Source organism: Tamandua tetradactyla, chromosome X (assembly GCF_023851605.1).
Source record: "Tamandua tetradactyla isolate mTamTet1 chromosome X, mTamTet1.pri, whole genome shotgun sequence".
In the NCBI taxonomy this organism is placed as follows: Eukaryota; Metazoa; Chordata; class Mammalia; order Pilosa; family Myrmecophagidae; genus Tamandua; species Tamandua tetradactyla.
This window is the reverse complement of record NC_135353.1, coordinates 152,873,048-152,899,637: the sequence shown is the minus strand read 5'-3', so window position 1 is coordinate 152,899,637 and position 26,590 is coordinate 152,873,048. Positions and strand designations below refer to the sequence as shown.

At 41.2% G+C, this 26,590-nt stretch overlaps 1 protein-coding gene across 1 annotated transcript in view; it reads right to left on the bottom strand.

The window, feature by feature from the left end:
- The window catches only part of SMPX (small muscle protein X-linked), a 56,748-nt gene extending 30,382 nt beyond the window's left edge, over positions 1–26,366 (bottom strand). The window contains exons 1-4 of the mRNA XM_077144832.1: positions 26,132–26,366; positions 22,449–22,505; positions 8,128–8,214; positions 1,638–1,786 (exon numbers count right to left, since the gene is read on the bottom strand). Of these exons, the coding sequence (XP_077000947.1) occupies positions 1,652–1,786; positions 8,128–8,214; positions 22,449–22,487 (261 nt within the window). The 5' untranslated portion in view covers positions 22,488–22,505; positions 26,132–26,366 and the 3' untranslated portion in view covers positions 1,638–1,651. The remainder of the gene's footprint in view (positions 1–1,637; positions 1,787–8,127; positions 8,215–22,448; positions 22,506–26,131) is intronic.
- Positions 26,367–26,590: the final 224 nt, after the last annotated feature.

Below are 26,590 nucleotides of genomic sequence, written 5' to 3'. Positions count from 1 at the left end.
CATAAGTAATAGCCAGTGTGCATAGCCATGCTTCAGGTCCATTCCCTCTCATGTCACTTTGTCCCCATCAACTCATGCCAAAGTCACAGAATCCATTGTGTTTCCTTCCTACTCCTTTGTTGTTTTATGTAACTATGCTGAAAACACTAGATACTGTTCTTTTATTTTAACTTCAAATGGCTCCTTTCTTTCTCTAGGCTATAAAGAAGTCGTTTTGGCAGAACCACCCCACAAAAGCGCTACTAAGCCCACATAGGCGTGACACAAATAACATTGCCGGGATGAGCCGGGTTGTCTCACAGAACGTTCTGTCCTGGATCATGTCTAGAGTAGAAGACACAACAGGGCCCCTTGCTGTGCTTGCCTCCACCATCTACACAGCCAGAAGATTTCACCCTTAAGGCCAACAGGGAGTATGTAATCAATCTGGAATGTGATGGGGGGAGGAAGGAGTTGGAGTGGTATAGCAAGTAGTTAACAGTAATAACTTCGAAGTCAGACACCCCCTCTCCCCTTTTTTAAGCTGCATGACAGGGGAAATCACAGTCTTTCTAACTTATCTCAAAAATAGGGGCTTACTAATTGGGTGTCAGGAGGCATAAAGGAAACAATGGACATAACGTTCTTCAAATAGTACCTGGCCCATGAGAAGAGCTTAATGAATGTTTCTTGTGTCCAGCACATAGCAGATGCTCAATAAAACTTGGTTGAATAAATTAGTGAATGAACAAATGGTCACTCAACCAGGTAAATATCTGTTTTATGGTGCCAGTATAGATTCTTCTCCTCTAGACTTAAACTTCTGCTTAATAAATGGAATAGGCTGTGCACTGTGGGTTCAGTAATCTTGGATAAAGGGTCAGTTTACTCCCAGGGACTTATAGAAAAAAAATGATGACTTAGGCCAAATTCCTTAGTCTTCCTGCTGGCAGAATTTCCGTATCAGCCCACAGGAGCTAGGTCTGTAGATGGAGGGCAGGGCTAAGTCCGCATCAAGGGATCATTATTGAATGGATACAATAAAAACTGAAAAGAAGATTACAGACCCTGCTTGTAGTGCTTTATTGGGTGGGGCATACAGGTTTTTTTTTTGGGGGGGGGGAGCATACAGTTTTGAGTCTATCCCTGACCCATCCATACTCAGAGTCAGGAGTGGTTCCTCCTGATCTGCCTTGCACCTGCCTGTGTTATTGTTTCAAGGCCTGAACTCCTAGATCTCTTCCCCCTTTATGCTTGCCAACTTCCTCAGCTCTTTGCTACTCTGATTCTCCAGCTCAGGTATAGCTCATCACTCTTTGTGGCATCTAGGTGGGAAACTGAGTCATAGATTGATAGAGGGCTCTCTGGGCCCCAAGATCACAGAATCCTCAAGGCCCCTTCCCAAGCATCTTTCCTCTCCCAACCACATCCTTCCCCAGCTGAGAAGAGAGATCAGAAAGAGGATAGCAGACAAACATCTTCAATGGATCTCTGGGTGGTATGGAATAAGATAGGCACAAAGCTTGCACCAGAAAACCTTTGCACCACTTGCCACTGGTACTTAATAAATGCCTCTGGAATTCCTGACTTCTGTGGAAGGCTTCCTCAAACCATCTTATAGTGATCTTGTGAAATAATGGAAATATTTTTTCACTTACCTTTTTTCTTTCAACTACTGTTCAGCTTTGGGGACATATTTCAGTTCACTTTTAATATTCTGGATCTCGGATAGGTTGACCGCAGGTCCTGGAAGTTTCTTTGCACCTGGAATTGGCTTCTTCTCCTCATCTGAGGTGGGAGGAACACCCTGAAGAGAAACGAGAAGAAAGTCAACTTGCTGAAGAAGACATTCGGTCCCCCTGGGTCATGGACATAAACCAGAAAAAAATTAAAGGAAGAATAATGTCAGAGTGTGATTCTAGCAGAATGACTTTCTCTTGTACTATTGAGACACCTCAGAGTTTCAGTAAGATCTCCTGAAGCTTATGGAAGAATATAGAATAAAGTTGGGAGAAAACAAAAGACTTCCATGTGGCATAGAAAACACTAGACTATTGTTCAGTATCTGATAACATAAAAAGTTATCACTCACTCATGAGAAGGATTTGTGTTTTCAAGAGAAGAATCATACAGGATCAATTGTAATTTCTTGGTATATGATCATAAAATACCTCAACAGCAGAGAGCTGGAGAATGTTAGTGCAGGGCTGGCTCTACCAGTGATTTTTAGTCCAGGAGTTTTCAAATTTTTTGTTTGGGGTGCAGTGGCTGAAAGTCTTTCTTTGTCCAATGCCATCTTCAGAATGCACAAAAAACTGAGACTGACATAAGCAACACATCTTTGAATATGGGCAGGACCAGAGGGAGCGAGAGAGGAGTCCCAGCTCCTCTACTGCTTTGGGAAATAAAACAAACTTCCTATCACTTAGTATTTTTATGTTTTTGTCGCAGCTTTAGCCAGGACCACACCCTATACTTTTTTTGTGGTTCTTCCAATGCCTGCTATAGTGGGACACACCCACTCTTGTTGATTGTTGTTTAACTCTTTACTCCTGAGACTATACCAGAGTGACAAATCTACGGCTCTATTTACATATGCCAAACACACATCTTTACAGTAACTAGAAAACAGTAAGATCAGTTACTGTGTGTGGCTCCGGGAACTCCAACTCATTACTACAGGAGAAAGTTGCGTGTAACCCATTCCTATTTCCACTGCGCTGGAAGGCAGGTGTTGGAGGAACATCTGATCACCGTGGCAGCCATGAGAACGCGCCTGGCGGATCCGCTTACTGCAGGGAGGGTAACTGAATGATGGCCCCAGCTGCTTCGCCCAGAAAGCCATCCATCACCGTGCTGAGGTCACGCTTCCCACGGGCTGCTCCCAGCCAATGACTGAGCGCAGCGGGGACGGAGGGCAGGCCCGGCTTTGGCTCCCGGTGGCCTTGCGGGTTCTCAGGACAGCTCCGCAGCCCGAAATGCTGCCACCCAACCCGCCTTCCTCTCTTTCTCCGCCTGGGTCCCTGCTGACAACTCTGGCTCCCAGCCTCCTGTGGCTCCCCCTCTTACGTGTTTTCCCCATTAAAGATTTCGCACACCTAATGCCATCTTTGGGTCTGCTTCTTAGAGGACCCAAATTCATAATCATCAATGGAAGAAGAGAACGGCATCTGGAATGAGCAAATTCATAGAGGCAACGGAGGTTACCAGGGACTGGGAGGAGGGGAAATGGGAGAAGAGCAAGAACTTAATGGGTATAGAGTTTCTGTTCCCAAAAAAGTTTTGGAAATCGTTAGTGGTGATGGTAGCTCAACATTGTGAATGTAATTAATGCTGCTGAATGGTCCACTTAAAAACGGTTAAAATGGCAAGTTCTGCCACTATAACATTGTGCGAGAGAGAGGCTGGCAGAGCTCCATCTGCTTGGCCAGCAACTGGGTGAGTCAAAACAGTTCCAGGGAAAAGTAATAAGAAACTGCAGTTTTTATTTTGGTCTCAGTTTCAAGTGCTAAACCCAAACCCAGCTTAACCAGGGAGCACTGTAATTCGGGTATTAAAGCTAAAGCTGTGTTTCACTTGCCAGCTGGCTCCTAGTTCTCAAATTGATTAGAACCTACAGGGAAAGGGAAGAAAGTGTTCAACCTTCCCCAAAACTCCAGCAAATTGGTTGGAAGGCACATCCTTTATAGAAATGTTGTTAAATTGCTTATTTGAGGGGATAAGTAGAAATAGCAAATATTGAGGTGTTGTTTTTCTGTTGAGGGCTAATGATTTTCCTTATGATCATTTTCTTTGAAACTGGTAGCGTGCTGATGGACTAGCTGACATGTGTCACCCATACAAAATGATAAAGTAACTCCATGCAGATTGTTCCTGTTGTAAGTATCTGGAAAATATTCTTTCCTCAGAACAATGTACACAGCCATAGGTACTCAGAAGTAGCTGTGAGAAAAGACAGCATAAAATAGATATGGCATAGCCTAGTAGGTATTCAATAAATGATTTTTGTCGATTGATCCAATTATCCAATTTTCACAAAGGACTCCTGGGTCTATTATTTTGCATGTTGTGAGAAAAAGTCATGGGAGGGTACAGGGAAGGACAGTGGTATTCTTCAGACATCTCCATTTATCCATAATTAGATTTTGTCCCTGTGCTTATTAAGCTGTTTCTGTCACTGCTATGACAATTATTTGGAAAGTAGCTTGACCCTCTTTTATAGCTTCCTTTCATCATACACATATATTCATTCATTTATAAATGCAGATTTAGAAGCAATAATCAAAACTGTTAGGCATCCACGTAAAGAATTAATATTCCACAATGTTCTTTGCAAGGCTTTTGGAAAGAAATTTTGAACAAGACTCTAAAGCATTTGGGTTATTTTTAATATGTGTAATGATGAGATGAAAAATGGTTCTTCAGTTACAAATGTTCCCATGGTGGTTAGGTGGGTAGATCTTAATAAAGAAGTATGAAGGAGAAAAATGTTTCCAATTCCTTCTGTTAAATTCCCAGGTAAGTCACATTTATTATCTTTGTAGCCATCAAAATCTGAAATATCGGCAAATTTAACACATAAAGCTAATGTGCGTAATTATATGTATATGTGCAAAGATTTATTAGGTGAACATACACAGCTTAACAATAATAATAATATTTAATACTAGGCACTTTCCTTTCAAGTTATTAAAACCTCAGTGCACTGTGTTTTTTATTTATCAAGGTAAGACTTTAGCATTTGGTTTGGTAAGGCTGCACATAATGGAAAATTTTAAGTGGATATATTCAATAATTAGACATGATAGTGGCTAGGGGAAGGGAATAGTGGTGGTGCATTTTCATAACTAAATCTCTTTTCATCGTTTAAAAACATAAAGGGAATTACATTCCATTTCCTCTATGAATTTCTTATAAGAATTATAAGGCAGGAACAAGCAAGGTTCCAGATGGCTGCATTTGGCTAATAAACACATTTTTTTTCTGTCTTTTGTAAGAACATATTTGAATTGAAAAGGGGGCACGGAAGAAATTCTTTGGCTTAGATAAAGAGAGGATGAGAGAAGCCATATAACCTACAGCACCATTCCTAGTTTCGAGAATGGCTATTATGAAGGGAAATGTTTCCTTTGGGGTGACAGAATAGTTGTAAAATTTGGCAACATCATGGGCCAGAGACCCAGCAGTGAATACAGGCCTTGTCAGACAACCAAAGACTCATCCTGGCTTCCTGCTGGGCGCAGCCTCTCACGACTGAGCTTCATGATAGAAAAACCTTCTGAATTTGGAGCAAGCACCTACTGGCTGTGATTGAGATGACCCTACTCTGTCCAGGGACAGTATATTATGATCTCCAATTTGAACAGAATTATCTGATTGTAAGGCTAGGCAATGAATTCCAAATCTAAGAAAGTAAGCAATTCCAAGCTTGCAAACTGGATGATAAAAAAAAAAGTGGGTGTATAAATTATGTCTAATTGAGATTACATTTGCCCATTTTCAATTCAGATTCAAACTATGCCACAAAAGACCACTTAGGTCTCAAGCCAACCCACAAAATCCTACTTAACCGTCATTGTAGCCAAACCAAGCTGCCTAAGTACTCCCCTTACAATATTGTTTCCATGAGAAATTTACTCTGAGGTCTAGCCCAGAATTTGGGTCCTTAGATCCTACTCCCTCCCCAAAACCCCACAAGTTCTGAGAGTTAATCTCTGCTCCTTTGGGAAGGGAATGCCACCCCCTGAGCCACCTCCTGCTCTATGCATCCCTTGCAAAAGGGGTAGCACATTTCAAGAAATTGCTCCTGGAGTCTCTGGTTTTCTGTAGATACCTCACTCCCTCTATCCTGTAAAGAATATTGGCTGGTCATGTGTATATGTGGCTGGTCATAAAGTAGGTACTCATAAAACAGGCTGTATCAGTTCTTGTTATTAAACCAGCTTTTAGAATGTGCTAGAACCATCAAATTGAGAACAATGAAAGAATGAGACCAAAGTGCTTCCTCAACCCCTAACTGAAACACTTGTGTAGAGGAAGGTACCAGTTGTACAGAGAACGGAGGGCCATTTGTGCCAGAGAGGAAAGATGAGATGTAAGCTTCCAAAACAACTGTTAGATCAGTTAATTTAAAGAAAAGAGGGTCAAGCTACTTTCCAAATAATTGTCATAGCAGTGACAGAAACAGCTTAATAAGAAGCACAGGGACAAAATCTAATTATGGATAAATGGAGATGTCTGAAGAATACCACTGTCCTTCCCTCTACCCTCCCATGACTTTTTCTCACAACATGCAAAATAATAGACCCAGGAGTCCTTTGTGAAAATTGGATAATTGGATCAATCAATAAAAATCATTTATTGAATACCTACTAGGCTATGCCATATCCATTTTATGCTGTCTTTTCTCACAGCTACTTCTGAAGAATGGAGGGTGTAATGAATTACATTATGTACCCCAATTTAGACCTGTTCTTAATCTTAATTTGCACCCCTGGGGTTATGAAACCATTGTCAGTAGGCTCTCCTGAAGATGTTATTTTAGTTAAGGTGTGGCTAATCTGAATGAGGGTGAGTCTTAATCTGGATTCCCCGAGGCCTTATTCAAGAAAGCCACCAGGAGATGGGGGAAGTCAGTGGGAACCTGGAAGAGAAAGGAAAGGACCTTGTCATGTGACAAGAAGCAGGCGTTAAAGCCAAGGAACCCCAAAGTTTGCTGGCAACCAGCGCCAGAACGCTACAAATTTCAGGGAGAAAGTAAGCTTTGTTGATATCCTAATTCCAGACTTCTCCTAGCTTCAAAAGCACGAGCCGATAAATTTCCATTGTTTAAGCCAACCAATCCCATGTGTCATATTTGTGACAGCAGCTCAGGCAAACTAAAACAAAATGGATCCTACTTTGCAGACAGACTCAGAAATACTTAACCAAAGTCCCAGAGGGAGAGCTCAGAATCATGAGTTAATTCAACAGCAAAGCTCACAGCACCAGAACTTGAGAACCTATCCCCATAAAAGCAACTCAAGGCCAGGTCTTTTCAGCAGGCACGCTCAAAAAAGGTGACTGAGTGGCTGAAATTCTACAACTTGGTGAGGTCATCACTCAAATACTCTAGCTCCTCCTTACAAAAATTATCTTTCTATTGATAGGAGGCTGGAATCACTAACTTAGGGACATGTCAGGAATATTCACTGGAAAAAAGGTTAAATTCAGGGTAATCAAAGTTTTATAAGAAAATTCCAAAATGGTAATAGATATTCTTTCAGGGAAAATACTAAAAATGTCACTGCAAAAGTTAAAAAGGCATTTTAAAAGGATGGAATAGTTTTCTATATCTGTGGCTTTATTTAATTCTATTTCCTTTGTCTTGGGCTAATGAAAGGCTTTGTTCAGAGCCTTTATCTATCTATCTATCTATCTATCTATCTATCTATCTATCTATCTATCTATCTATCTATTCAGGATCAGGCCTTCCTGGTTTCATGATAAAAGTCACAACTGGGGAAGAAATAGCAACATCTGGAGAGGGAACGCTTCTCTATTTATTGCATTCATTATTAATTTTAGTCATTTTTGACCTCCATTTTAGCAGACCAGTATTTGCATTTGGGAGAGAAGTACAGAAGCGGATGCCTCACAGACTTCCTTGCAAAGTCCTCTGTACAAAGGAAATGTCCAGAAATTGAATTGTTGGCTGTTTTATTTTTTATCCACAAGTAATTTAACGTGCTTACTACCTGCCCCCCCACTCGGGCTCATCACTCACGAGAAGCCGTACTAAATATATCCTGCCCGGTTAGATACAGATCTCCACAGGGAAAGCTGAGCCATCCTGGTGACTCCGGCTGGGCCCGAAGCATCTGAGAGGCTACGCGGCCCCTCCCGGCCCCCACAGATGTGCGCAGTGGATCAGCAGAAGAGAAGTTAAACTCAGGATCTTCAAAGAACTGTGGCAGGCACTGAAGTTGGGCTGAAGGGAAGGGAGAGGCAGTGTGGTTTCAGGGCCGACTGAACAAGGCAAACAAAGAAACGTGTGTACTAAATCCCGAGTCCCTGACACACCCCGCCTTCCCCACGCCTCCACTCCCCTCTAGTGAGGATTTGAGAGGCAAGCACAGTGCTGAGCTCCGCCTGCAAACTCGTCCTCACCTCCTCCGTTTCAGGGGGACATTCTTTTCTTCTGGGAGGTTGCCCAGCTCCTGGCCGAAAGGCTCCCATTGGAATATTGATGTTTGCCTAAAAGACAAAATGGGGAGGATTTAGCTGGAGAAAGTAACGGTTTGCCATGACACCCTGAGACCATAATCACTGTGGATGGAAATGCTTCTTAAAAGTACATCTTCAAAGCTTTTTACGTCAGAAAAATTGCTGTAATGACAGGACAAACCTATGCAAAGGAAAACGTGACTTGCATTTGTTACAGATTCCCAGTACCCGTCATTAGGTGTGCACGGTGGCTTTACAGTTCCCTCTTGGATGGAAGAATTTGAGGGCAGTTTTTCTGGCTTTTGCCCTCCTGTGGGGCTTAATACTTTCCTCTCCATGGGAAGTGGAAGAAATAGTGCTTAGGAGAGGAGATAAGAGCAGCCGCAGAAGGCATCCCTCACCTCAGTCCTCATGTTCCTTCAGATTTACCATTGTGGGGGCGGGGGTTAGGCATTCACCCCTCCTAAGCTACCTCCTTTCCATAATGTCCAGGGTTGTACCAGCATCTCCTTAGGTCTCTGAAATTGACGCTCTTCTACTTTCTCCCCAACACACGGCTGCCTGGGTCAGTGAGTAAGGAACAGTGATGGAAAGTGAAGTTCCCTTTGTGTCACATTTCATAGTTTCTTGTCATTTAGTAAGATATACTAATCTCCATCAGCAGTAAACATAAAATAGCTTCTAGTAAGCATAAAATATTCTAAACTTTAAATTATGTAAGAAATATAATGACAAAGTAATTTGAACTTTATGACGAGCACATGTTAACTTGAATTTTGTCCATATTTGTTCTGAAATCAAAAGGCAAAAATATTTAATGCAGACCAAAAATGTCTTCATCCAGTAGTATCATTAGCATAAAACAAGCATTGAAGTGGTTTTTTAAAAAGTAGGTAACAATTTTTGTTCACTTAAGATTAAGCACTGCCTTATAGGTAATTGAATATGTAGGCCTGAAAAGTTGAAATTTCACTTTGATGTTATGCCTGAATATGATGTCTGAGCAAAGGGAGCAAAATATCATGTTACTTATAACACAGATTGAATGGTTTTGGTCCACATCAAACAATGAAATGATCAGAAATCTGGTAGGGTTCATTTGGAACTGCCTAGTACGAGCTCTGTTGCCAGGAGAATGTTTGACACACGACACAGGAAGCATCCAGTGTCCACACTCACGCACCTTCGTGCAACATAGTGGTCTGTACTGCTCTCCCACTGAGATCATGAAGTGAATACTGCTGATTTCCACAGAAAGAAAACAGGACCAAAGTGTTTGAGACAGATAACAAGAAAGTTACATCACCATGGAGCCATTCTGGAGCCAATAAGCCAAGAAGTATTTTGATTATCAGGTACCATATATGCTAGACTATAACTGCAGCACAATTTTGGAGGGAGGCATTTTGGAAAACCAAAGGCTGAGCCTTCTATGCTATTCCTCTGTTTAATGGAAATAACAGGTAGCCTAGAGGAGGAGGAAGAATGGGCATAAGACAAGGGAAAAGCATGTCTTATATGGTGTCAAATATGGTACCATATCCCATGAATTCCAAGATGCAACTGTTTCAACATCTCTGAAATCAGAATATGTCTTACAATCAATGGTATCTTAAATTTTAATTGGCACATTTGTTTTCTTTCTTGATAGGACATATAATAATGGTATTTTACAATCAACAGTGTCTTAGATTTGATTAAATATCATTAGGGTCCCGAAATAAAAAGATCAAAATAACATAAGATGATCTATATTGGACCAATAGACCATTTTTACCATGACAGCTTGGATGCAAGGGGGAAAAGGCCTATATAGGGACTACCTGGGGAAGGTTAATTTGTTAAAAGATTAGTTAGATTGCCAGTATCCCAACCCAACCTGTGAATATATGGGGAAAAAAAAGTATCTACAGGGGGCATTTTCCCAATAGTGAATTTATGTTAACATATTTTTGCTGAAAGACTCGATTGCTAAACTACCCCAATTAATCAAGTCTGTATGCTCAATCGTGGGTTACAGTTTTCAATAAGGGAACATTTAAAGGTCATCAGTAAAGCAGATGCTAGGGAGCAACCACCTTTTCCTGTTCGGAAGTTGGGCTTAGCAATGCATATAGCTTCTCCATGGTACATGGGTCACTTATGGTAGCAAAAAGAGCCGAATGCTAGGAGATGCTAGGGATTCTTAGTACCTGAAAAGGTGACAACTGCTCTAGGTCTCATTTTTCCATTTGTAAATGAGTGTTAGATTATATCAGTGGTTTTTAAACTTCTTAGCCGTGGAACCCTCCCTTCAAGCAAAGTATTGTAAGACACCTAACGTGCAAATTAGGCACAAGTGGAGCTGCTCTGTTTAAGATGGTAGAGAGCCCAGGTCCAAGAGCAGTTCCTGGGAATTGGGGGGCCCAACCTGAGAGCCACTGAAAGAGGTGATACCTAAGTGGAAAAGTAGTTTGCTGTGCCTATTGTTAAGATGCCTATAATGTACTTGAAACTACTTTAGCATCTGTAAACGAAGGTTGTTGTTAAACTTCAACTCCAGGGAACTCAGGCACTCTAATTGAAAGTTCATCCTTCTAGGGTGGTCAGGTGGTAAAATACCACCAAGACCTGGGCGGTGCGATGGTGGCTCAGTGGCAGAGTTCTCAGCTGCCATGCCAGAGACCCAGGTTCAATTTCGGGTGCCTGCCCATGCAAAAAAAAATCACCAAGACCATATTCCCAAGATCACTACTCCAAGTGTTTGTTATGCACATCTCCACCAACATGTGAGGCTTTGATAGTTGAGGAAATGTTAAAAATAGGAGAAAGAACATAATGAGCATTAGAAATGCTTATTTACTGATGAGATTAAGCTATGTAGATTGGTTAAAATATTTTTGAGACAATTCCCACCCTGCTGAGCAGAGTATAAGAATCTGGGGTCCATAAGTTGAACTTTCAGGGGAAACACTCAAGGTTTGATCCCTAAATGATCCTGTCTCCAGCCACTGATAATGAGGCATTCCAGCTGACTGCTCTGACTAAGAGTAACAGAATCCTGTCGTCCCACCTGCCTCTCAAGAACCTTCTGTGTTTTTGTTGGTTTGTCCAGAGTGATGCCCCGATGAATCCCAGAGTGATTTGATCAGTGAGTGGAAAAGTATTTGCAAGCCCCCTTCGGGGAATGGTGAGAGCGGGGAGAAATTCAACTTCCCCAAGTTGAATTCTTGATATTCTCACAAGCAGTGTGGACAACCAAAGCTGTAGGCTGAGCCCCCAGTCTTGGGGTTTGTTCATATGAAACTTAACTCCACAAAGGATAGATAGGTCAAGTCTACTTAAAATTTAGGCCTAAGAGTCACCCCCAAGAGAGCCTCTTTTGTTGCTCAGATGTGGCCTCTCTCTCCAGCCAACATGACGAGCAGTCTCACCACCCTCCCCCTCTCTGCGTGGGACATGACTCCCAGGGGTGTGGACCTTCCTGGCAACATGGGACAGAGACCCTGGAATGAGCTGAGACTCAGCATCAAGGGACTGAGAAAAACCCTAGAATGAGCTGAGAATTAACATCAAGGGATTGAGAGAACCTTCTCGACCAAAGGGGGAAGAGTGAAATGAGACTAAGTGTCAATGGCTGAGAGATTCCAAACAGAGTCGAGAGGTTGTCCTGGAGGTTATTCTTACGCGTTAAGTAGATATCACCTTGTTGTTCAAGATGTAGTGGAGAGGCTGGAGGGAACTGCCTGAAAATGTAGAGCTGTGTTCCAGTAGCCATGTTTCTTGATGATGATTGAACAATGATACAGCTTTCACAATGAGACTCTGTGATTGTGAAAACCTTGTGTCTGATGCTCCTTTTAGCTACTATATCAACTGAAGAGTAGACCATATAGAATAAAAATAAATAATAGAGGGGACAAATGTTAACATAAATTTAGCTTGAAATGCTAGTGGTAAATGAAAGCAAGGGATAAGGGGTATGGTATGTATAATCTTTTTTTTTCTTTATTATTGTTTTATTTCTTTTTCTGTTGTCTTTTTATTTCTTTTTCTAAACCGATGCAAATGTTCTAAGAAATGATGAATATGCAACTATGTGATGATATTAAGAATTACTGATTGTATATGTAGAATGGAATGATATTTTAATGTTTTGTTAAATTTTTTAATTAATAAAAAATGTTTTAAAAAATAAATAAATAAAAAGTTTGGTGTAGGTTACAGCTACACAATTTCATGTTTTTCCTTCTAGCTGTTCCAAGTTACTGGAAACTAAAAAGAAATAAAAATATAGTGATTGAGTAGTCATACTCATTTGTTAAATCTTAAAAAAAAAAGAAAAAAAAGAACCTTCTATGTGAGGTAGCGGTCAATTGGAGCACTTACAAGGACAAAAGCTGGGGTTTCACAAAGCTCACAGAACAGACCGTACCTACTGCCTTCTGCTTGCCTGCTAGGGAACGTGGTTAACAAATGTTTCCACCAGTAGCTGAGTTTGGTCTGAGACTAGCTTTCATATTAACCTGTCAATGATGCTGTGGGACAGTGGCTAACCCCCTCACAACTACCCTTCTGAGGGTAGTATAATCATCTTCATTTTACTCATGAAGGAACTGAGGCTCAAAGAAGTTGGGTAATTATTCATCACAAATAGTGCAAGGGAAAGCCAGGATTCCAAATCAAAGCTGCCTGACATTAGGGAAAGATCTTTTCACTCTTACCAAGCCAGTCTCCAAAGAGCTCTTTTCACTTGTCCAAAATGAGCTCAACCAGCTATAAGATTCTCTAAAAAAAAGTCTTAAATTGCAGACTTGTTCTCTGAGAACTGCCTTCAAACCCCCTAATACTGTGTCAAACATTAGGGACACCCTAATTAATGGATCAAGCCCCTGATTTTGAGGCTTGCTCTTGGGAAGCTTATGTATGTAGCAGAGAAGCTTAGACTACCTATAGGTATGCCTAAGAGTTGCTTCCAGAGGACTCTTTTGTTACTCAGGTGTGGCCTCTCTCTCTAAGCCCAACTCTGCAAGTGAAATCATTACCCTCCCCACTATGCGGGACATGAAATCCGGGGGGAAAGTCTCCCTGGCAACATGGGACATGACTCTCAGGGATATGGCTGGCCCTGGCACCGTGGGATTGACAATGCCTTCCTGACCAAAAGCGGGAAAAGAATTGGTATCACTGAGAGCGTTCCAATAGAGGCTATTCTGGAGGCTACTCTTATGCAAGCTTTAGCTAGATAGTGCTATTTACCATGGCTTGCCAACCCCCAACCAAAATCATTCTTGCCAACCCTAAAGAACACCTAGGGCTTCATCTGAGAGTCTACAAGGGTTACATGCACTACCGTTACTTTCCAGAAACCTACAACCTCCAGCTGGGTTCCTAGGTCAGATAAGTCCTGAAACCCAGAGGGGCCAGCCTTTTGGGAACATCAGCTAGTCCCATCCCCCTAGCCCATATTATCAACAGCCCTTTTCAACATGAAAAAGTTAGAATGGGCATAGTCCATATACTCTTAAAGATTGGGAGAAAGATCAAAGGATAAGGTGGAGTTATAATAAAGAAGATAGGATTTAACAAATGAGTATGACTAGTGAATCATTATATTGATACTGGTTTTAGTCTCCACTGTCTTGGAGCAGCTAGAAGGAAAAACCTGAAATTGTCAAACTGTAACCCATATGAAACTCTGAAATCTGTTCATTAACTAATTAATGTCGTGTGCTTTGAAATCTATTGCTTTTTTGGTATATATGTTATTTTTCACAATAAAAAATAAAATAAATGAGCCATTAACTCACCGACTTTTTGCATGGAGACATTTTTCTTCTTTAAAGCATCACTCAAAAAGTAAGGAGCATTAATGGGTTTTTAGACAGTAAATATTGACAGGAACCAAAACAGCCTGGTAACACGTTGAGTATTCAGTCATTAGTGTATACCAATAAGGGAGTGTAAGAGAAGTGCTTTGTAAACTGTGACATGTATTACACTAATAATATAATGATTAGTGAGGTTTCATTAATACCATTGCAGGGCAGTGATATTTGAGCAACAAGTTATAGACTAAATTATAGCCATAAGAAAAAGTCCTTATAATGAATTTGATAGAAATATGTAGACAATAGCTCTTTGTTCTTATTCTATTGACAACAGAATTGTGTCTCTTTCACTGATTTGCTCAATATTTGAATGCAAATAAAATACCTTCTCAACGACTCATTTTTCCATCTGCAAACTGGGTGTGGTGTTTGCTACTCAGAATGGGTTTGAAATAATGAGCTAACTTTTTACAAATGAGTCAACTAACACAGAAACATCTAACATCAATGATATGGAGTTGATATAAAGTTGGGTTTTCCTCTTTCATAGATTCTGTATAAATGCAAAGGAGGCAGATTATTCTTCTTTTTGTAACACAATTCCTTATTTCCTTCCTTGAGGTTTATTCATTTCGATATTTTTAAATATGTACCTGGTGCAGCACTTTCTAAAGCTATAGATAATTTGTTACATCCTCACAGTTGGGAATGGAAAAAATCTACTAGATCATTTTTGTCAGAACAGAATACATTTCCCTGATAGAAGGACTATCTGATGTGAAATTAATACTACACTTGATCTCACCAGGGGAAGAAAAGTAGAATTCCCTGTAAGTTAATTCCACTACTTCCTTAATTATTTGTATTGTTCTCCCACTGGACTCCAGGCTTTGAGCCCAGAGAGTTCTGGAAACAATATTTGCTCCACAGCCACTCCTGTGTGGCTTACAATGGAATGGCATCTTCTTTCCCCAGGGGATTGGATTTTGATAGCTGACAGCCAGTGAGTACTTACAATTCTGATCCAACTTGGCTTTCCATAGCCATTATTCTCTTATCTGCCTCTCCCCATTTGTCCCCACACACTCTCTCTCGTGTTCTACACCCACTGTGAGCTTTCTGAACTGGGCTATGGCTTTTGGAGTTTCCTCCCATTGCATATTTGTTTCTAATGATCCCCCACTGATTCTATCTTTAGTTTTCAAAGGTCCCCAGCAGCAACTGCCAGAATCTATAGCCTCCCCCATGCCATTCTCCTATTCTACCAGAAGAGGAAATTTTATAGGGTTGCATTTTGCAGTATTTCTTTCTGCTCCTTCCTCTTCTCACAGTCCTAGTCCTTCTCTGATTGTAGCAGGATATACTTGGAGATTTACAGCATCTTCCCAGAAGACTTTCAGGAAGAGGTGTGTTTTCTCAATAGGTGATTAGGAAGATAAGATTCTTGTCTGATATATTAGTCTAAAATAAAACACACACACATTTCCCAACTAAAACATAGTCCAAGTATTTGAAAATAAAATTACACATCACTAGAATGTAGAAACACATTGTCTTGAGGGATTCGTGAGATGTGGAGTGGTTCAGAATGCACAAAACTTTCCTACTCCCACTCAGCCACTGTTCCTCACCCATGATGTCTCATACTGCAAAGGTTTTCTTTTTTTCCCTGTTCTAAATAATTTTTGTTCTCTTTGATAATTTCCTGAATGACTCAACTTTTAGTCTTGTCACCCAGGGAAAAGCAGATTTCAAGAATGTACTGTACAGCTATTAAAATAACACGCACAATTGGTTGGGGGCAGGTTATATCCCTGAAGTGCTTGTGAAATGTCAGCCTCAAAAAAAAAAAAAAAAAAGACATCTTTTAGCCAGCATGACTGTTAGCCTCGTGTCATAGCTAAGGAGCCCTGATCAGAGAAGCAGAGACCATTAGCTGGAGGTACCATCGAACCCATTTCAGAGTCAAATTTGCTCAGGTCCGATCAGAGCTGCATTTGCAGACTGGAGGAGATGAACCGTATCCACCCCAGTTAAAAGAATAAGCCACACAAAAGTCGGCATGGCACACAAACGAGAAAATGGCCGGCTTAGTTACTGGCCAACTATATAAAAAGGAGAGTTCTCGACCAGCAGCTTCTCTCTCTGTTTTCTGTTTGTTTTTAGTCACAGTGTAATTATCTGTAACCATTAATAAGAGGTGCTCCAGTTTTCAAAATACTTTCACGTCCTTTATTTCATTTGATAGCATGCCGACATTGGTGAGGCTGTTATAATTATTCCCATTTTATAGGTGAGGAGGCAGAGGATCAGAGGTTAAACTGCATACCCGGTTAGTTAACTAGGTATGTGGTGGAACTCGGATGTTTTTAATTCATTTCAGCTTTCACATTGGAGCACTTCAATAAATATGCAGTCCTGCAGTGGCTCATAGAGCAGGAGTAGCATCACTCCTGAAATATAATTTCAGGGCCCTAAGACAGCTCTCTCACCCAAAAGTATCTCCCTCACTGAAGGCTGACAGTCCAAGGCCAGTAATTCTTATTTTCATAAAATCCTAGTACAGGTGAAGAAACTGATGCCCACTAATGGTCCCCCAGCCCACTGAATGCACAAGGCTGGCCCGTGACTCCCTAGAAGGCCTGTTTTATTCTGTTCCGGTTCCTGGAACCCCATGCTTATTAAGAGATGGTTGTGTTCCTTCCCAAACCTGTTTGTGCTAGGTGAACTTTTTTTTGTAATTATGAAATTTAATTAAACATTCTATAAACAACTGCTTAATGGATGCAAAAAGAGTTTTTCTGGGAAAACAATACTGAGTGCTTTGGAAAGACTATATCAAAATATCAGCATCAAAGTCAGTGTGCATGAGACAACAAGTGGGAGCAATTTACTCCCTGTCCAAGAAAGATTTTGCTCTCAATTTCTTTTCAAGTGGAATGAAGATCTTGCTACACGTCAAAGAAATCGGCATTGGAAATCATATACAATGTACTATAGTGGTTTATGTAAGAAGGAACAGCAGATTCATGGTGAAAGAAAAAGGCCTCAGCTGAACATTAAAACAAATGACAGGGTGGGCCATGGTGGCTCAACGGGCAGCGTTCTCGCCTGCCATGCCGGAGACCCGGGTTTGATTCCCAGTGCCTGCCCATGCAAAAAAAAAAAAAAAAATCGGTTATGACAAATGAAGGCTCATTTTTTACGTTTTAAATTTAAAAAAATTGAAAGATCACATGTATCATTTTTATGATTCTTAGATTTAATCAGTGTATTTGATTGACTCACCAACCATACGCCACAATAGTCCATTCCTTTGTACCAGGAGTTATTATATACCTGAAATCTTTTTTTAATCGGAAATCTTAGTCAGGAAAGACTTAGAGCCCATAACACCTGTCTATAAATATCTTTATCAGGCTGCATTCTTCTTCCACAGGGCATTTATGCCCTGGAAAAAAGAAGGTGGAAGAGTGATGATAAAGGGTGGAGAGGGAAAAACACTAAAAAGTAAGGCATCCGTTCAACCTTGAAAGCACGATGTAAAGTGAAAGAAGCCAGGCACAAAAGGTGATATATTGTATGATTCCATTCATGTGAAATATCCAGAATAGGTAAATCATAGAGACAGAAAGCAGATTGGTGGCTGCCAGGGGCTGGGAGAGAGGGGAAATGGGGAGTGACTGTTAATAGGTTTGGGATTTTATTCTCAGGTGATGGAAATGTCTTGGGACTATATAGAGGGGGTGATGGCACAGCACTGTGATTGTACTAAATGCCACTACCTTGTTCACTTTAAAGTGGTGAATTTTATGTTATATGAATTTCACCTCAATAATTATTTTTTAAAACTGCACCATTAGTGAGTATGTGGTTTCTTACAATGGGAAGTTTTCCATTGCTACCCAATACACAGGTAGAACAGAAATTTATTTTGTTTTATTATCATCATTAAAATAGTTTAAAATTTAATCATTGTAGGCTATTAGCTTCTTCGTTGAAATGTTGACATTGCTTCTGAATGTTAGTTGAATTCTTTAAAAGGGAAGCAGCAAGCACTGAGCATCCATAAAATGATCACTGGCCCTCATCTAACATCCAACAGATGAGTTTTGTGCCTTGGTATTTGCGATTACCCTTTCAATGGGCCACACCCATTCCTCCACTCTTATGCTCTGTGCCAAGGGTGGGGTGGTAAGTAATGAGACTGGCCAGCATTGTAGACTGGCTTGGAACACAGGCTTGACTGAACACCTGGGTTCAGGTCCCAATTCTCCTACCTACGAACTGTGTCACCCTGGGTTAGCTGTTTCACTTGTCCAAACCTTCCACTATAATCTATGTAAATCCCATTGCTCGGTGCCAAGCACATAGTAAACCCTGAATAAACTGTGTAACTATTATTATCATTCTAATAATACATCTTAGCAGGTGTTCTCAAGAAGTTCATAGACTATTGGAAGCTGGATGGAGGCTTAGAGACCATTTAGTTCAACACCCTTCCTTTGCAAATCACAAGGACTAGAGCCAAGAAGTCTCATAGCAGAGCTAAGATTAGGGCACAGGAGTCTTTTCTGTTCAACACTGAAGCCCTCAGATCTCATGGAAGAGGATAAATAATAGATAGCTTACTTTGATCAACTGTGGACAGAAAGGACAAGCAATGACCCAGGGAAGACTGGCTCTGGGGGGCTGAGGCTCTGGGGAGGCCTGTTGTAGTTTCCAAAGGTCGTGGTCAGAAGGAAGGGGAAGGACAAGCAGGTGCTGCTGCCAGTGGCTGGTGTCATTTGGTCTCATTAGAGGGAGTTGCCAAGCAGATCACTGATGGGATTAGATGTCCCGGCAGCTCTAACTTTCCCACCACCTGTCATGTCAAATTCTGGAGGCATCAGACTCAGTATGCCTAGTGTGCTGATGTTTGCTTGGTTACAACTCCGTTTCCATCAACAGTGGTGTTTAACAACCAGCCTGGAGAGTATAGTACTGGGATCAGCAAGTTACCTTTCATGGGCCAAATCCAGCCCACCACCTATTTTTTTAAATAAAGTTTTATTGGAACACAGCCACATTCATTCATACACATATTGTTGATGGCTGATTTTGTGTTATAATAGCAAAGCTGAGCAAATGAAACAGAGACCAAGCAATTCACAAAGCCTAAAATGTTTACTCTGTGGTCCTTTACAGAAGAAATATGCCAACCTCTGGTATAGAACTTCATCAGATGCTTAGGAGACAAAGGCCCTCTCCAGGCTATGGAAGAATCAACTGATTCCTACAGGATGTTTTTATGTACCTGGCTGCGATTTGACTAATACAATTGGAAAGAAATCAAGACTCAGAATCTCCTCATAATTCAAAGATCATCTGTTCTTTAAAGTTGATGTGAAAGATAACTGTTCATCTTCTCTAAGGGTAAGTCTAGTTCTGGCCTCCCTCTTATTCTGGTCCATGGAGGAAATAGAACCAGCTGAAGAGAAAGCAAGGCCATTCCATGCATTACTTGGATAGTTAAAAGAGCCATCTCTTCAGGTATTTATCTGCTATTAACCAAGCACTTCTATACATTATATTGTTTATTCATTATAATAACCCTATTAAGTACTATATTTGTCCCCATACATATGGGTAAACTAAGGGTGAGAACCCAGGTAACTAAGGTCAGAGAGAGTAAGTGGCTGAGCAGAGACAGGTCACCGTTTGGCTCCAGGTTGCCTGACACACATAGATGCAGAAATTCAACTCTGGAAATGCCCGACTGTTAAATGTATGGTTGAAAGTGTCTTAAGATCACTCAACCCATATTAAGTAAAACATCTAAGTCTTGTTTCTCGAAGATTTGTACTGCAAAAAACACTATCCTACAAGAAACTCATGGAAAAGGTCCAATACGTTCAGAAAATACTGCGTACATCACCACCCTCTTAGAAATTCACAATGTCATCAGCAAGTTATAGACTGAGAAATTCTGCAGTCAAGAACCTATTCAACTTTGCTTAACTTAATCATGGAACCCCTTAATCTAGCATCCCATAGCTAGTATTCCAAAGGATACACTTTGAGAACTGTTGAACTAGATGATGGCAATGATGATGATGGACAGCTAATATTTATTAAGAAATTACAATGTACCAGGCACTGTCCTAAGCATTTACCTATATATTAGTGTATTTAATCTCACAGCAACTCTATGAAATAGGTGCTGTTATTTTATATCCCCATTTGACAGATGAGGAAACTGAGGCACTAAAAGAATAAAGAACTTGCCCCAAATCACACTGCTAGTAAATACTGGAGAGATGAGCTCCTCGAACAGAGGGAAAAGGGATCAGTTCCTCTTTGAACACCCAGCACCCAGCACAGTGTCTGCTGACATGTTATGCACCCAAGAAATGTCAGTTGCATTGGATTGGAGATGAGATCCCAATAGGAAAGAAAAGTGACTCAAGTGTGTTGAGTAGAAAATGTAAGACTTTTAAGTGATATTTACACAATGGGGGTGCTCCCTCATCAGTCGAAATTTCTATTTGCTCTAGACAACACTGTAACCTAGATATTTCTCCTATAAACAATTTGTATACTATAACCATTTTCATATTTTATTTAATGTACTCTACTTTAGGCTAATGCAAACATGACAGGAAAATATCAGATAGTGCAGAGCTTATTTAGCCATAAAAAACATTTCATTTGGAGGTACATTAAATTAGACTTTTTATGTGTCATAAGATATATTGAAAAAAGGCCATACCACATCCATAAGGAACCATTGCATTGCCTTTGTTGGTGGAATGGATGGCTTTTCGTTTTAATGCGGTATAATAACAGCTATTGAGAATAGTCAACAGCAGCTTTTTAAATACGGCGCATCTAAACATATATCAGGGTCAAAATTAGTAAATAAAATACTGGTGAATTTTCAGCGTAGGCCAGGCAGCACTAGGAAAGAAAAGTCAACGCACTTTTAGCTTAGGAAGAAAAGCAAAGGCAGCTGGAGAGAAGACTATTGTTTTGTGTTCTGCAAAAAACGAAAAAAAAAGGAAATTTGATGTTTAGCAGGTCAGGAGCGTCAAAGGCAGTGATTAAATGCATCCTTTCTCATAACTTTAACATAAAGCACTCCTGAACGATCATCATGCTAGCGGGTGACAGGGCATGCTTACTGTGCTATTGCAAGCATGTGGTACATGTGGCCCTAGGAGGTGGGTGCTATTATTCTCCCCCATTTTACAGATATGAGAACAGAGGCAGAGAGAGGTCAAGGAGGCGAAGTAATTTCCCCACGACCCCACAACCAGGACAAGGTGGGTTGGGGTGGAGGAGTGGGGAGAGGCGAGACTGCCTAGGGGGACACCGGAGGGCTGAGCCGGGCAACGCAGACCAGAATCCTGGGCAGATGCATCGGCCCTCCCTTGGTAGCTTGTTCAACGACAGGTTCCCAGAGGTTATTATGCATCTTGCCCCTTAAAATCCCATCAATTTCAGGACGGATTTTAATCATGCCAGGTAATGAGGTGTCCCTCCACCCAAGCCCAGCACCCGAGCACGCTAGAGTTCTAAAACCCTCAGTGACGTGCTTCCTACCAGGCCGCCCCTTCCAAACACTGCCCTGCACTAGTCACTGAGTTCTCATTGCGATGGGGTGGGGTCGCAGGCTAAGTAGTCAGGGACTGCCGCATGCCCTGGAGTATTCAGAAGAGTTCAGGGAGGTGGGGGGTGGGGGAGACAAAGTTGAAAAGTTCCTTTTAGAAGAAAGCACAGATGGAAAGGAAAGATGGAGCTTTACAATAAAGCAGTCTGCATAAAGACCCAGGTGGGAGCCATTTCAGAGGTAAGCAGGAGCCCTTAAGAGAAACAACAAATTAAGTATGAGCTGAGTCAAAACACATATTGAACGTTATTTCCATAATTGTATTTTTGTTTGTTTGGAAATGCCTGCTCTGTCCCCCACCCCCACCCTTTTTGTGGGTGACATTTCGGTCAGTTTAAACAACCAAAGAATTTGTTTCCTGGGCAGCATGAAGAGAAATCCTAGCATAGGGGGCTTTAAAAGATAAATACTCAAGCCTTGGGAAGAATACCTGACTACAAAAGGATATTACTTAGAGAAGGATGTATTTTAAACAGATGAGTCATCACACTTAACTGGACGTGAAAATGGAAATTGGCTTGTTTTCTTCTCTATCAAGGAGCAGATAAAAAACATACACATCAAAATACATACACACTGCATTTTCATAAGAGACAATTTGTCATTCATAAACTTTGGATGTCCTACCATTCAGAACAATTAAATAAAAATAGCTTCTCCTTTCTCAGTTGTACCTTATGAGTGTTATAAAGAAGAACTTTTCTTTCTTCTTGAAGTTAATCAGCAGTCAGGAGCAAACAATCCCCCAAAATATACCTGAGTAAGCACAGAGCTGATGCGAAAACACAAATATGCCTACTTACCTGGATGGCTCTGACATTGGAAACTGGCTGTTTCGACATATTCAGGCAGTGGGATCCCTAAAAATGCAGGTAAGAAGCTGTTAGAGGTGGCAGCATTCAGAGTCTCGGTCCTGATAAATTAGAATTTCATTCATGATTCAACTGGGCAGTCACCTCTTTCGCTGGCCATATATTCTTTCCGTCTCAGTTTCCGAAGTTACTTAGAGCCTGTCCTTGCTAATGCCTCTGGGACAGGGAACCCTAGAGCACCTGGATAAATCATTCAGGAGGAGAAATGCTGAGATGCCTGGCCCCTGATGTTAATGATAGGCAATCAGAAACTTGAAAGGCGCTATCATCTCCTTCCCTGCCCTCCTGACCCGCTGGCGAGAGCTGCAAAGCAGAGACGCTGTGGGGAATAAAACACCTTTGTTCGGGGCCTGAAACTGCACTTTTGATCTGAGTTGGTTATTGCCAGGGCTGCTAGGCAGTCCAGTGGGAGCACCTCCTCTTCTGGGGATGCCTAAGGAGAAGTGTCCTGCACCACCTTCTTTCTCCTGTTGTGCTCTCTTCTTGACAGGCACGGGTCTGTTAGACCCAGTGACCCTCAGCGACACTTTGAGGACCCGGGCCACGTGTCCCTTCTCTGCAGCCCTCAGCAGAGACCCTCACAGCACCCAGGCTCAGTTACCGCAGGCAGATAGCTAGAGTCACTGGTCCTCTTTCCTTGGAACAAAACAGTGTCTGAGGACAAATGGGACTTCCGGGTCTAGAAGTGCTTCCTTCCCAAAGGACTTTCCCTTTCTTTCAGTACGTGAGACCTGAATTAGAGCGGGGAGCACGCATTTGGAGGCACAGGCTGTTTACTGGGGGTACCGTAGCAGGGATCAACCTGACCTTGGCCTCTTGCCCCATGTGTTCGTGTTATTACAGCGTGCCCTAGTCAATGTCAGCAGGACCACTGTTGAAAAAAAAAGTTGAAAATTCAACTGCTTTTTAAACTCAAACTACAAAACAGGTGACTAAGTTCTCTGTTGATTGGTGTTAAGTGGTGACTAAATGAATGAGGCATTCTGTAGCAGGGACATCTCTAAACTGCATCTCACACTTTCCTGACGCCAGGCACAGTGGCAGAGTTGAAGAGAGCAGCGTTGGCATTTGCCACAAGTCCCGCATAAGTTGGCAATTTCCAGGCCCATTTCCTTTCCCTTAAAGTTGACCTGCCTCACAGGTTGTGGTAAGAATCAAAATGACATAATGTTCCAGAAAATGCCTAGTGAACCTATAAAGCATGATGCAAATATTTATTGTTTCTTTGCCGTTGCCCATAGCAACACACAATACTTTTCAGTCTCTGCAGCTTGAAGGACAGACTACCAATTGATATAAATAGTGATGTTCAGCAATGCTTGCAGAGATAAAAGAGCGGAGAAGAATTCTTGTGATAAGCTTGAGTCTTTTGAGCTCTTCAAAGTCTTGGGTTTGGTTATATGAAGTTAAATCATTACATTATTAAAAAAAAACTCTATAATATCTGTTAACATCTGAATATATACTTGTTTTGAACCACATACATGAAAATGGTGGGATTTTAAAACATTTCCACCCAAATGTTCTGGTAATATTAGATATAGCCTACATGCATAAAATGCAACGACAAATTGAACAACCAGGGATGCATCTTGCTCTACTTTTCAAATAGTGTCAAAGAGTCCATGAAGGTTTTCAATTTGGAGATCCAGGACAGAGCTCAATCCCAAAAGGAAAAGCGTGGTGGTTTAATTTTTAATGTTTCTCTTCCTCAAATGCTATTAAAAGTCAAACAAAGCAATAATTCTCACAGGATTTTAAATATAAGCATACAGTATTCTGTGTATGTGCAACTAAAGTTTAACTAAAATAAATAAAATAAAGTTAAAAATAGATTTGAAACATGGAACTTTCTTTATGTTATTACAGTAGCAAGCTGAAATGTTCAAAAAAATCAGGCTATGAATGTTCATGCTATTTACACTGTGCTGATGAAATAGAATTAGGCTGATTTTGTTTTCTCACTCATCTGATTGCACTAGCTGCTGCATTGCTTTGTTTTTTGTGTACCTATAAACCTAACAGATGGGTTATACCATGGGCAATTTCTCCCATATAGTTTGGGTGTATTCTCATTTGCATGCAAATTCCTTAGCATACATGTTAATCTGTGATAGTGACATTTATAGAAGATTAGCCAGATCCAACTCTCATTCCTCACAAACGATCAAGAGAACGTTTGTGCCAATCAGTTCAGCAGCAGTTTCTGCTGTCCTCATTATTCGCAGAGAAATTAGGGCAAAGCGCACTGATGAATAAAAATAGACAGCGTTTCTAGCTGTTTCCTGGCCCTTCGTTCACCTGTGTTAGGGCTGTGGCGTGTAACAGGCACCTTCCTTCCTCATCCGCCTGCTTCATCCCGGGACCAAAAAAAGAAAGCTACGCCTCAGATACACAGCTTCACTCATACCACAGCTAATGCTTTTCATCCAAAGAGGTACTCTTAAAGCACTCTATTACTCTGTCTCTTTTAGATTATTGCTAAAATTTGGAAACACAGAAAGTTTGACAAGGCATATATTGAGCTGTACAAAACCTATATTGTCGTGGAAATGCTTGGCAGTGCAGCACAGCTGAGTTACCCGGGCAGTTCTGCAAGGCAATAGGGACCTTTAAAGGTCTATGTGCTGAGTTGTGCACAATTTTTTTTGATGGGGCAGCACCTAATATCGTACTTCTAAATCAAACTCTTTCACTTACTAAACATTTGTTAACATTAATGTCACTAATTTAATAAGAAGGGATTCAGAAATCAATGTTTGGAAAAATGCTTTGTTTTTTTTTTTAAGGTCAAGTAAAGGGGTGCAGCTAAATCTCCAGGGGAATTATCTTCTGTCCTGCAGCTAAAATTAGTTCCTAAGAAGAGTGTAGAAGGATGTTCAGCTATCTGAACTAACTCCTTATTCACTCTTCCTTAAATAAGGAAGGGAAAAGGTACACTTAGCGTTTCCATGCTTCATAACTCAGAGCCCACATAGAAAGCCACAGCGAGTACTGCCCTCTACCCTGCAGGATACAGGGAAAACTGTGAGCAAAACTGGGCATTCGAAAAGATGGTTCTGGAACATATATATATATACACACACACACACACACACACATATATTCACAAAACATTAATAGGGCTCTGTCATCGAGACTAATCCTGGTGCTTGGGCAAGGAGAAAAGCATTCTAAACTTGTACCATGTAACAACTCTGGCAATAGTTTGTATTTATATACAGCAAAGAACTAGCATTATAGCTTTTCTCTGCCCCAAACTGTCCTGATTATTTGTAGGATTAAAGCCCAAATCAGTCTGCAGCTGACCAACTCTAACCCCAGCCAGCAAAGTTTCAGGGTCACATTTATCCTATCTGGAGGGTGGAAATTATGTTAATGTCACTATCACCGAAGAGTACATTTAGATAAATATTTCAATTTTCAGCCACCCCATCCCCACCACCCCCACAATTTATAAAACTGAAGCAGCAACACCAACAAACAGTACTTTTACGAGGAAGCTACACCTACAGCTTACAAGCCTACGAAGTTAGAAGTAGCCACTCCAAGTTAGCTATCAAGGAAATTTCCTTTAGCAAGCCCAGTTGCCAGAGCTGGGCCCTTTGGCTTACCTGCTTTATTTATTTGTTTACTGTCTAAGGAAAGTCCCAAGCAGCCAAGTGCAAAAATGCAAGGCTTCTTGGAGGGTGGAAGGGCTGCCCGGTGTCCTCTGAGCTGCGATCTCAGTTCCGATGCTTTGCATGTGGCTGGAATAGCCTGAGTGCTCTGTACCCCGCCGGGTAGTGAGAGCTGCTCCCAGCTCGGGGCTGGAGGGGAACTCGGTTTAAGGCTAAGTGTTAAAGAGAATTCCTGTCATAGCTCACAGTTGTTCTTCCTAAATATAGAGTTTGATACAAGCCATACACTGGCTGCCTCCGAAAGGCTTGACCGCGCTGAAAGCAGGGCTCAGATGTCAGCCGGGAGGTGGCTAGAGTATCTTACTGCCCTGCTCATCTTCCAGAAGATGCTGGCTGCTTTTGACCACATACTCTGAGGGGGCATGGGGAAGTTTGGTGAGTATGAAAAATTTC